Below are 12106 nucleotides of genomic sequence, written 5' to 3'. Positions count from 1 at the left end.
CTTTATGACTTTATATTGCAATGCAGATTTTTTTTTTTTTTTTTTTTTTTGGCTTTTTAGGCCACACTTGTGGCATATAGAAGTTCCCCGGCTAGGGGTTGAACTGAAGCTGTAACTGCAGGCCTGCGCCCCAGCCATAGCAGCTCCAGATCTGAGCCACGCCTGTGACCTACACCACAGCTCACAGCAGCGTCCGATCCTTGACCCACTGAGCAAGGCCAGGGATCAAGCCCGTGTCCTCGTGAGTACTAGTTGGGTTCATTACCAGTGAGCCATGGCAGCACTCCTTGCAGTGCAGTCTTTGGAGATTTGTTTACATGTAAGTTGTTGCATGTCAGACCACGGTGATTTTGGCATTCCCACTGTGGTGCCGAGGGTTAAGGATCCCAGTTTGTCTGTGCAGTGGCATGGGTCAGCGCTGAGGTGTGGGTTTGATCCTCATCCCAGCACAGTTGGTTAAGGATCCGGTGTAGCCTTAGCTCTGTCTTTGAGCTGATCCCTGGCCTGAGCAATTCCATTTGCCTTGGGTACAGCCAAAACAAGAAAACCCTCCAAACATCATACTAATTTCTTTAATAAAAGTAATTATGTATCCTTAAAATTTGTTTTGTAAAAAATCACATCTTAGGTGTAAGTTCTAACTTGAAGTACACTAGAAGAGTTTGTAGCGGTGAGGGCCTTGTGTAATGGTTTTGAAGTGGAGGCGCCTTCTTCAGGTGGTTCTCCGTTGGTAGAGTGAGATGTCTTAGAGTGACACGGACTGTCTTAATTGTTGATAACTGCTACTCATACATATTGTTGCTGCTCTCTCCCTTTATTTTTTTTAAACTTTTTTTTATTACTCAAATGAATTTATCACATCTGTAGTTGTATAATGATCATAACAATCCAGTTTCACAGGTGCTTTCTACCTGTTAGAAGTAAGTAGCAGTAGATTTATAGGAAGTTAACTTCATGACATGATTGAGTAGCTGAAATTTTTTCGCTCATTCTAAAATTTTTGTTGTTGTTGTTGTTGTTGCTATTTCTTGGGCCGCTCCCGCGGCATATGGAGGTTCCCAGGCTAGGGGTTGAATCGGAGCTGTAGCCACCGGCCTACGCCAGAGCCACAGCAACGCGGGATCCGAGCCGCGTCTGCAACCTACACCACAGCTCACGGCAACGCCGGATCGTTAACCCACTGAGCAAGGGCAGGGACCGAACCCACAACCTCATGGTTCCTAGTCGAATTCGTTAACCACTGCGCCACGACGGGAACTCCCTAAAATTTTTTTAAAGGGATCTGGCATCTAATTATACTATCTCTTAATCTTAAGTATATAACACTGTAAAATAGTACTCAGCAATTTTCTTTAAGGAAATGTCAGCATTAAAAAATAAATTGCGTGTATGCATGTTTAATGGAATATGCTATAATACACAGCATGAATTGTTATTTTAACCTGGTGGTCTGCTGCATTAGGATGGATTATTTTAAGACATTCTGATTATCTTGTTTAAAGAAAAGTATTTTAGAACTGGAAGTAGTTTATAATAGAACATCAAAAAGGGAATGTCTTGGCCATTGTTGATCTCTTCAGTATGTTAATATACTTCCCACAGAATTTTCTTAAAGAGGGAGATAGAATAGTAGAATAAATTGATATCTACTTAATTTTGTGAATAATAAAGCTATGTATTATTTCAGAAAGTGACAGTAAAGCTGAAATTATAAAGAGATAGTAGAAAAGGTTTTGCTCTCTCTCGTACCACCAATCGTAGGCATCCAGCTAAGGTGTTGGTGTGTAGAAGGGGGATTTGAACACTGAGGTCTCAGACAGTGAGACTGTAATAATCAGCCTCTGATAGGGATTGGTTTCTTTTTGTTTGTTTTTTTTGTTTGTTTGTCTTTTGTCTTATTAGGGCCGAACTCGCGGCATATGGAAGTTACCAGGCTAGGGGTTTAATCGGAGCTGTTGCTGCCAGCCTACACCACAGCCGCAGTAACGCAGGATCCGAGCTGCATCTTCCACCTGCACCACAGCTCACGGCAACGCAGGATCCTCAACCCACTGAGCAAGGCCAGGGATCGAACCTGCAACCTCATGGTTCCTAGTCGGATTCGTTTCTGCTGCGCCATGTCGGAAACGCCATGATTGAAGTTGCATTCCTAGGCTGTCATCTTTAAGGCAAATCAAAAGTAAAAACATAGGCGTTCGTACTGTGGTGTAGTTCATTACTCCTCCAGCACATGTCTGTGGCGTTGCCAGGTTGATCCCTGGCTCGGAGCAGTGGGTTAAGGATCTAGAGTTGCTGCGGCTGTGCTGTAGGTCTCAACAGTTATCTGCTATAAATGATGTGCTAACAGTTACCTGCTATAAATAATATGAGGACAGTTTTCTTTTTTCTGAGAGTCCACACTTAGCAGTAGCTTCTAGTGAAGAGGAAATGACAGAATTATTGATAGTAGTGCTTAGTGTGATTCTAGAAGAGTAGTTTTCCTATAATTATAAATCTATATGATTTCATCGTTAGGTGTATAAAATAGTCCTAAGTTTTTGCTGGTCAATAATGATATCCATTAATATTTAGTGTTTTATGATGAGACATTTATTTTTAGGAAAGTTAAAGTAGCTTTGAGAAAGATTTTGTATTTGCATTTTCTCTATAACAAAAAACGTTTCTTCATGGAGCTTTGTAAATGGTGTTTTCTTGTACCTTAGCTTTGTTAAGGATTAACTTTTGAGTTTGTTGTGGTTTTGCCTTAGTGACATTAATCCATAATAGTCTTTTATTTCTTTCATTTCTAGGTTTCTAGGTACTTTTCACCAGTATTTTAAAATCAACTCATTTTAATAAAACTGCCTTTAAAGTAGAAAGTATGTGCTTTCTTTAGATTTAGGTATTGCTATTTTTGTCTGTTTTTATGATTGCTCCATTTAACACTGTAATAGTGCAAATTTATCTTGATTAATTTCACCTAGAGGTTTCATTTAAGTTAAATCTCTGTAACTTTCGTGGTAAATTAAGTTTTAGGAAGTAGTTCCTGTATTGAAACTTAAAATGTTCTGTTCACTTGTATGGCCTTCTTTGTCATGGTTAACCTCGAGAGCATTTTGTTTCAGACCTTGCTGGCAGCCTAATAACACTTTTATTTAGGTTTCCAAGTAAAATCCTTGTTGAAGTAAAGGAAGCAATATTATGTCAAGCTTTCAATATTTGCTTTCATGTGGTGGAGGCTTTTACGGTACATCTGTATGTCCTGGGTGAAATAATGCTTGAGTATTTGAATAAAAATGCAAAAATGATACATTAATATTTCAAAAATGACAATTGTCTATAACCTTATTTTTAGCTTTGTGGCCCAGAGCTGTTTGTGTTTCATGTGTGATATATTTGAATATGAAAGTGGTAACAGTCATTTCTGTTTTAAGACTTTAGAGACCTGGGAGGGAAAAACAGTTGGTTCTGGTGGTTATTATTAACTAGAGTTTTCATCTCTTAGAATCTAGGCATGTGTCTATGATAGGTTGGAAGAAGAGCATTAAAAAAAATATTCTGTACCCGTGTTGCTGTGGCCCTGGTGTAGGCCGGTGGCTACAGCTGCAATTAGACCCCTAGCCTGGGAACTTCCATATGCCGCAGGAGCGGCCCTAGAAAAGGCAAAAAGACAAAAATAAATAAATAAATAAATAAGGTAATTAATTAAAATATTCTGTAATCTTATATATGCCTCATTGATAATCTAGCAGTATAAATTGAGACTTCTAAGCTCTTTATTCTTGGATACTGAAGTTTCTTTTCCATGTTCTTATTAATTAAATGATGTTAGAAATTAATTTGTGATGGAACGTGATGTCCCAATTTATTCTTTTCTTTTTGATTTTAGATGGGAGGTGTAATGTCCTAAGATCGATAGGTTGACTGTGACAACTATGTTTACTTACAGAGAGAACAGGAAATGAGAATGGGTGATATGGGTCCCCGTGGAGCAATAAACATGGGAGGTAGGGATTTGAAACAAAGGCTTCTGTAACTTGTCGTTTTCCAGGGAACTGTACTTGCTCTTTGTGGTATCTCCATATCAGTTATAAACTAAGATTTGGAAACAACGTTTGTAAATGTTGAAATCTCTTGTGTTTACTAAATTGAGGGGGAAAAGACCCCAGTATGTTAAAAATAGATGCTTACAAAGAATATTTTCAAGTCTAACAGGTGGATTTAATAGTTTTAATGAAAGAAACCTGTAACCAGGTTTTGATAAACTGAAACTTTGAGTCATCGCATGGTGTAATAAAGTTATGTCGCATTTTAAAAGTCAAATTTCATGCAAATTGGCTTTTTTACCTAGGAAATTTGAAAGTTTCTGAGTTGCAGTGTTTTCAGACAGAATATTTTATAAATTTCTATTTTAAGATAAGTTTTTGTGTAACTTTGAAGCTATTTATCTTCATTTTACTGAATGTCTAACTTGCTTTGCCTGCAGTGTTGTGTGCAGAGATGCACTGTTGGGACTCATCTGTCACTTGTTCAGTCAGCGAATGTGTGTGACATGTTCAGGCTAATGCATATCTTTAGAGGTGGTGGGAAGGTTTTAGGAAGTGCCTGTATTAGCATCTTTAGTGTTCATTACTTACAGGTTGTCAGGGCAGCAATAGCAAGTAAATAAGCCAAGTGAAAAATAAGTGCATGGTATTTTCACAGGTCTCATTAAATTTGAACTGTCACACGTTTGAAAATTAGATAAATAATTATATATTAATTTTGTATTGTCCCACAGAAGCTAAGGTTAAAATATTTACTTAATTCATTTTTGCATATTGTAAAGATTATATTACCCGACCATCCCAATTTTCATACCATGTATTCCCACTGAGGAAATCCATACTGTACCTAGAATGTGTACACAGTCTGTGTTATAAGAAATCTGAGGAGTTCCCATCATGGCGCAGTGGTTAACAAATCCGACTAGGAACCATGAGGTTGCGGGTTCGATCCCTGGCCTTGCTCAGTGGGTTGAGGATCCAGCATTGCCGTGAGCTGTGGTGTAGGTTGCAGACGTGGCTCGGATCCCGCGTAGCTGTGGCTGTGGTGTAGGCCGGCGGCTACAGCTCTAATTCAACCCATAGCCTGGGAACCTCCATATGCTGCGGAAGCGGCCCAAGAAATGGCAAAATGACAAAAAAAAAAGAAAGAAAAAAAGAAATCTGAAGGCAGCTAATGTGGGGGTGGGACATTTTCCACAGTCACCCGCCCCACCTCATGCCTGTCAGATCCTCAGATCCTTTAACACAGTTGCTGTTCACTTGGTCAGTTTCTTAGCACCAAGGAGTAGTTACTGAGCAGCTCTGTACACAGAGGAATTACAGAACATAGCCCTTAACCCAGAGAACTTCATTGAGAAGTTAGTCAAATGGATCTGTGGAGAGAGAGGACCAGGAGTCCTTGAGGAGTCCCCCGGTAAGAGGCCCAGTGGACTGTGCGTAGGTACAAGTGGCTCAGCATTTACGCCGTCACCGTAAGTGTGTGGTGTTGTGTGATATACTCTAGGTGGTTGTAGGGCTTTTAGGTGTGAAGTTAAGGATTGTAGGGAGTTTGAAATGCCATTTATAGCTATTAGATTGTCATTAACATTCGAGCCAATTTTGAAATACTTCTCATGCTTCAGAGACCATAAACACATTGTTTCTACTTGATGAGCAACTTCGTCAGAAGAAATAGGAGAACATGGCTTTCGGTTCCTTCTGTAGTGAGCAATTTCAGATAATTAAAAATTTCAGTGGCATTTTATTTATGGCAGAGGCGTGTTTACATTCGAGCTCTTACTTAGCTCCCCTGACACATCCTCCTTAATTTTTTCCTTTTTCCTTTATTCGATGTGAGCCTTTATTCTGGTGGAAGTTGTGGATGCCTAGGGCTTTGAGTCGTCCTCATGCAGTTGACTGTCGCTGTGAAAGTACTAATCGTCATATCCGTTAGGGTGCATGGACGCCACGGGCAGCAGGCTTTCTGCTGTCGTACCATGTAAATCAAATGGGACATAGATTGTACAACTGCTTCTCAGGGGATCAGCCAGTTCTAACATTTCTCGGGTCTTCAAATTTAGCGAATGCACAGCCATGGGGTGGAAGGTTTAATCTTAGTAAAAATACATTTTTTCAAATTGATAGTTTTAAATATTTTTCACTTATTTTATTATACCCATACATACATTGTTATATTCATATCTTTCAAGTTAGATGCAACAGTTGTGTTTTATTAAAACGAGGAAAAAAAAACCCTAAGCCTCCATCTATACTTTTGGGGGAAAGTTGAGCTAAGATTCTTAAGAACCTGGATCCTGTCTCCACCCTTCCTCATTTCTGCTGTGGGAGCTGTTCTGAAAGTCTCGTAGAACTTGTTATTTATTCTATCCTAGGGAGATAGGAATGTTCGTAGATGCTTATCATCAAGAACATTGGGGAATTAGGGAGTGACTTCCTCAAGCAGAAGTGGTGGGGATGCTGGGTTTGAGGCCAGGGCCTGCAGGGTGCAAGCCAGCTTCCTCTCAGCTGCTCCCTGGACTCAGCCCCACGTGGAGTTGAGCTACATCAGACATGGCGTAGAGCTGGGGTGAGTGAAAATGTCAGCTCCCTTCCAGTGTGCTTCTGAGAAATGAGATCTGAGTGTCATAAAATTGACCTAGGCAGGGAAATGCTGCAGGAAAACGCTTAGGTAGACTCAGTCTTGGTTATAAATATTTAATGAGTGTGAGTAGTTTAAAAATCAAAAAAAGCTCAAAGAGAATACCCAAAGATCTTCCATTTGACGTCATTATAAATATAGTGTCATAACTTAAACCATATTGCAGTTAACATGAGGCAGGCAGATAGCTTTTGGTGAAAAAAAAAAAATGAAATGTTCTCTTGTTTTCATTTCCACAATTTCAGCATGTTGAAATGTTTAGATGGTTGTATTAATATTTATTCTGTATTTGATTGCAATTGCTTTTAGAAATAAGTTTTGCCATGATGAGTCATTTCAATTTTTTTTTTTTTTTGGTTAGATTGTATTTTGCTATATAAGGTTAAAAAAGAATACCTCTTTTATAATTTTGGGAGATGTTTCAGTAACTATATAAAAGTCAAGAATTTACTTACAGTGAACCGTATACATTTATTGGAGGAAGCAGTTTCTCCCTTCAATTTAATACAATTTCCATGCTAGTATTTTCAGTCATGACTATAGGAAAATTAAGTGGTCTCCTAAGTGTTAACCCTTAGCAGTTAATTTAAACTAGTAGAGAGTAGTTAGCACTTGTAAGGAAGAATTTGGTTGAAAAGCAGAGTACTTTAAAAGAGAACTCTTAAGTTTTTACAGTCTCAGATGTGCTAAAATAATTGATAGTTGTCTCATTTGTTTTTGTACATTTATTGAGCAAATATATAGTACTCTATACAGAAGAGATAGTTAAGTGTCCATTCTCAAGGAAGTGAAATGATTGTGATAATAGTCTTGCTATGTGGATTGTTTAAGTACTGTTAAATTTTTAATGTTTACTCACCTAAGCTAGGACAGCTCTAAGTATAGATTGTTTTGCGTAGATGCGTTTAGCCCAGCACCTGCTGGTAACCAAGGTCCTCCTCCAATGATGGGTATGAATATGAACAACAGAGGAACTATACCTGGCCCGCCAATGGGTCCTGGTCCTGCCATGGGGCCAGAAGGAGCTGCAAATATGGGAACTCCAATGATGCCAGATAATGGAGCAGTGGTAATGTATCATCAACGTTATTGTGATTATATTCAGTAATATATCTTTCTGCCCCAAAGGTAACTTCACACTTAACATAATTTGGCATCATTTGTTTTTTTCAGTAAAGATCAATATACAGTGAAGAAGAGGTAATTTTCTGAAGTTAGATCTTGCTTTATGAATGGCAGTTTTTAAGTTTCCCAATGGCTGGGATTATGATCCATGGCGTGAGTTCATATGTAACAGAGGTTAATTAGAGTCATTTTACAGTGGTTTTGATTTAATTGTGTACACTTCTCAGCATGACATGTAACGGTCAAGCGTTCTGTGATCGTGTTTTTCCTGTGCCAGTGGGTGCAAAACTCCGCTGTGTGTGAAAACACAGTTTTCAGTAAACATTTTTAATAAGGTCGCTTACAATTTCAGGGAACTTAACTAAATCATGTAAGGATTTAAAATATATTTTAAACTTACATTGTTGCTTTCTTACTATAGACTTTTCTCATTGCATTTGGTTCTAAATTTAAAGTAGACAGTTTCGTGTCTTGGTTTGAGAGTGTGAAGATATCTTTGTGTGGGTTAAATGTTATAAAAATGTTTTTCAGTTGTAATTCATATTATATTTGAGTTTCAGTGGCAAGACCAATACCATTGTTTCATTTCCCTTAAAGTCTTTCACTATTTAAATGAGACTTTATATTGGTTAAAATGTTTTCTCATTTTGTTTTTGTTGACAATTGTTCTAAATGACATTTAGAAAGGGGAAATTGTATATATTGAAAGCACAGTTCAGTCTTGAAATGACTACAAATCTGAAGGTGTCATTGCTGCTGAGAAAGCAGGTACTGCCAGGTGAACCTGCTTCAGCTCTAAACCCTCCGTATCTCAGGGATGTGAGCAGTGAGCATGCATCTTAGAACTGATGGATGCAGTTTTCTATTGTTGTAAACATTATTTAAAGTCTTTTAAGCATTTGGACAAGGCGGATATGCTCGTAACAGTGTTTCCAATGAGTGTTTACACAGGGAGATAAAGAGGCAGCGTCCTGACAGGTACCGTGTTGAGGTGTAGTCATGGGTGTGGCTGTGCCCTTCAGTGGAGGCCTTTTTTCAGAGGAAATGCCTCAGAGCTATAGTCAGAACGGGTCAGTTTTCCGATAAGTTTCGCATAGCGTGTCGTCATCAGCTGAAACTCAGAAGGGAAGCAGCTGGCCTGGTTGTCTACACCTCCTGCAGAAATGGTAGACTTTATTTAAATATCCCCTTATTCTTTCTGACAGTGATGGTTTACTGCTGCACATGGGAAGTTCTCTTCAGCCATTGAGCCTAGTAGATACTACTGTTGGATTTTTTTCAAAATACGTAATTCAGCTCTTTAGTTCTGCTCTCAGTAGTATATGTGAATTGTCGTTTTTAAAAAAACTCTATTTGTAGTATTTTTTCCAGAAAAACACCTAGAAAATTTTCATACTGCAGTTACAGCTGTGTGTTTATACTAGTGCTTTTTATTATTAAACATTGCTATTGAAAATTTTATGTTTAATTTTTCAAATAATGTGATGCTGCTCCCAAGTTTTTATCTTTGATTAAAAGAAACCAAACCAGTATGTTTGTTACATGCAGTATGAATTGGGGGGGGGGAACAGGAACAGTGTAATAATACCTAAATGGGTTTAAGATGACCTTCACGTCATGAAGTCAGGTTTTTTCATGGAATTGGGGTATAGCATTAGCAGTATGTAACTTTTCATTCAGATGCTGCTTTTTTTTTTCTTTTTTTTTTTTCAACATAGTAACTAATGAAATTGCTCCTTTCTTCCTTCTATGTGTGATCCTGATTCTGCTGGACTTTCTGCTGAACTTCATGACACCACCACTTGGGATTGTGCCAATTTTTCTTGTCACTTATATTTGGCGTGTTCCAAATGGACTTCACACTTGCTCTGTGGCGTTTTAGCACAATGATAGATTTCCGCAAGGACCACCATCTCAGATGGGATCACCCATGGGCAGTAGAACAGGTTCGGAGACCCCCCAGGCTCCGATGAGTGGCGTAGGCCCTGTGAGTGGTGGTCCTGGTGGTTTTGGTCGAGGAAGCCAAGGCGGCAGCTTTGAAGGTCCCAATAAACGCCGTCGATACTAAGCGTTCTTGCCCTTCCTGCCCACTTAGAGGAGAAGAAATGCTTTACCTGTGACCTAAAGAATGGTTTTCTTGTTATTGTATGTAGACATCAAGGGTTGTTTGTTTTTTTTTTTTTTTTGTTTTGTTTTTGTTTTTTTGTTTTTTTTTTTTTGTAAAACTTGAGGTTTTTGTATTTTTCTTTATTCATAAGCTTTGTAGATTAGAATGGTAATGATGATACTCACCCTTGTGAATGTTCAAATGTGTTTGTGACTTCAGCGACATAGAAGTTTGCCATAGTACTGTGAGTTCTGTGTAGTTTATCTCAATAAAGAAACCGTCTTGGATAATTTAAAAATGTCATTAGTGGTATTCTCTTATAACCTTCACTAAACGTTGCTGTGAAAGTAATACTCTGGTTGGTTTAACTAATCCCAGGCATTGAAAAATGAAAATAATTTTCTCTTTTTCAGTTTGTGTAAATGGCCCTGAAGAGGAAGCTTAGTGAAAATTGTGGTCCGCACGGGCCAGGCAGGAAGGGTACCTTGGGGGGGCGGGGGGTGGGGGGTGTCGGGATTGATGTCTGTATGCACCATTGATGTCCTGTGCAATCAGAGCTGCTGTCTCAATTTTATATAGATTCTCAATATCCAAGTATTCCGAGGAGGAATATTAAGGGTATCTTTGTCCTGTGATGATTTTCCCAAATAAATCTTTTGAATCTTGGGGGGGAAAGAAACCAAACCTGTTTGAAGGCAAATAAATAAATCTCTTGTGCTTTTAATTTCTATTTTTAATATTATCTACCATTTATTTGATATCACTGTCTACATCTTACCCTTTAAATTTTCTGTAAAACCAGTCGTCATTGTTAGGTTGGGTGTTAAGTGAGGACTTGCTGTGTGCTTTAGAGGAAAGTGGGCATTCATTTAGCACGTTGGTATCTGGAAGTGCTGGGGATGTGGTGACCCGGCAGGGTTATGAATGTCCTCCTGTCTCTCAGGAGTGTCTCTAGCAAGACTCTTCTTTCAGGCCAGGCATGCTTGTCTCTAAGGAGTACAGTGCAAGTGGCGATTTGAAAAAACAGAGTTAACTTGAGAGGCTAGGGTCCATGGAATCAGATTAGATCCCTCTGCTATCACGTGCATGTTTTGAAGATTGATTTTCTTTCTTTCTTTCTTTTTTTTTTTTTTTTTTTTTTTTTTTAGGCCCGCACCTGCAGCATATGGAAGTTCCCAGGCTAGGGGTTGCATCTGGAGCTGCAGCTGCCGGCCTACACCACAGCCACAGCAACGCCGGATCCTTAACCCACTGGGCAAGGCCAGAGATCAAACCTGCACCCTCATGGACACTAGCCGGGTTTGTTACCTTGAGCCACGACAGGAACTCCTAAGATTGGTTTTCAGTAGTGTGCGGAAACATCTTACTACATTATAGTTTTTATTCCAAAACAGAGTCCCCATTCTGTTTAAAACTTTGCATGTTAGCCATGTTTAATTTAAAAGTACATTTAATGAATCGTATTTCACCTAAACCACATGTCCAAGGCACTGCCTGTTATAACATAGTTACTTCGCACATTTCAGTTTGTTACAATATCTATGCTTTTAACATTTTTATGGAGTGATGTGCTTTTCTAAAGTGAGCAGTATGTAAATACTACCTTTCATCTTAGTGTGGTTTCTGGTTTTGCTGGAAGGCATACTTTGGAAAGAAGTAAATTTTGTTATTTATTTTAAGTCTTGGCATAAAAGCAGTTGACTGTAACGCCTGATCGAGATCTGTGCGTTTGTATCAGCTAAGTTCTTACTGTTTTATGTTCTGTTTTTTAGACACAACAGTACGGATGGAATTCTTTTCTAAAATTTGCAGTAGTTTGTTTTTGGCAATTCTTTGAAATCATGATAAGGACATTGTAAAATAATCGAGACTATTTGCATCACATTTTCCATGAGTATTAGTTGGCAGAGACTGGAAATTCTTTTTAATTTATGCCATTAAATGTGCTGTGGGAGTTTTAACATCTGTTACAATTTTCAAGTGATGTCTATTGCACTTAAATATACCTTTCCCATCATCTATATTTTTATTCATAGGATCCTTAGATAATTTTTAGCATTGTATTTTGCTTCAAAGCTGAATTAAGATTGCGAGAAACTATATCCTTTGATGTTAATATCAAGCTATCTGTGGCCAAGGCTGTGAAATTCTGTAAGATTCATTCAAGAACGTTTGAAAGCATTGCACAAAGAGATGCCCTAAGCTCCTGAA

General features: G+C 38.5%; 1 protein-coding gene across 7 annotated transcripts in view; it reads left to right on the top strand.

Moving 5' to 3' along the window:
• The window catches only part of PSPC1 (paraspeckle component 1), a 94774-nt gene that overhangs the window by 54555 nt on the left and 28113 nt on the right, over window positions 1-12106 (top strand). Inside the window, exons 8-10 of one of the 7 annotated variants that reach the window (XR_014818902.1) lie at window positions 3869-3986; window positions 7563-7732; window positions 9671-10193. The exons of 5 other annotated variants lie outside the window; for them this stretch is intronic. Coding sequence is in view for 1 of the 2 variants with exons in the window: in XM_021065418.2 (XP_020921077.1) it covers window positions 3929-3986; window positions 7563-7732; window positions 9671-9856 (414 nt within the window). In the remaining variant the exon portion in view is untranslated. Of the gene's footprint in view, window positions 1-3868; window positions 3987-7562; window positions 7733-9670; window positions 10194-12106 lie in introns of those variants that run through there. One more of the 7 variants, XM_021065418.2, reaches the window with a different exon arrangement.

Source organism: Sus scrofa, chromosome 11 (genome assembly GCF_054392235.1).
Source record: "Sus scrofa isolate SSC_HxYL_T2T_F1_AM1 chromosome 11, Sscrofa_HxYL_maternal_Yorkshire_Landrace_v2.0, whole genome shotgun sequence".
Lineage (NCBI taxonomy): Eukaryota > Metazoa > Chordata > Mammalia > Artiodactyla > Suidae > Sus > Sus scrofa.
This window is presented reverse-complemented; position numbering and strand designations above follow the sequence as displayed.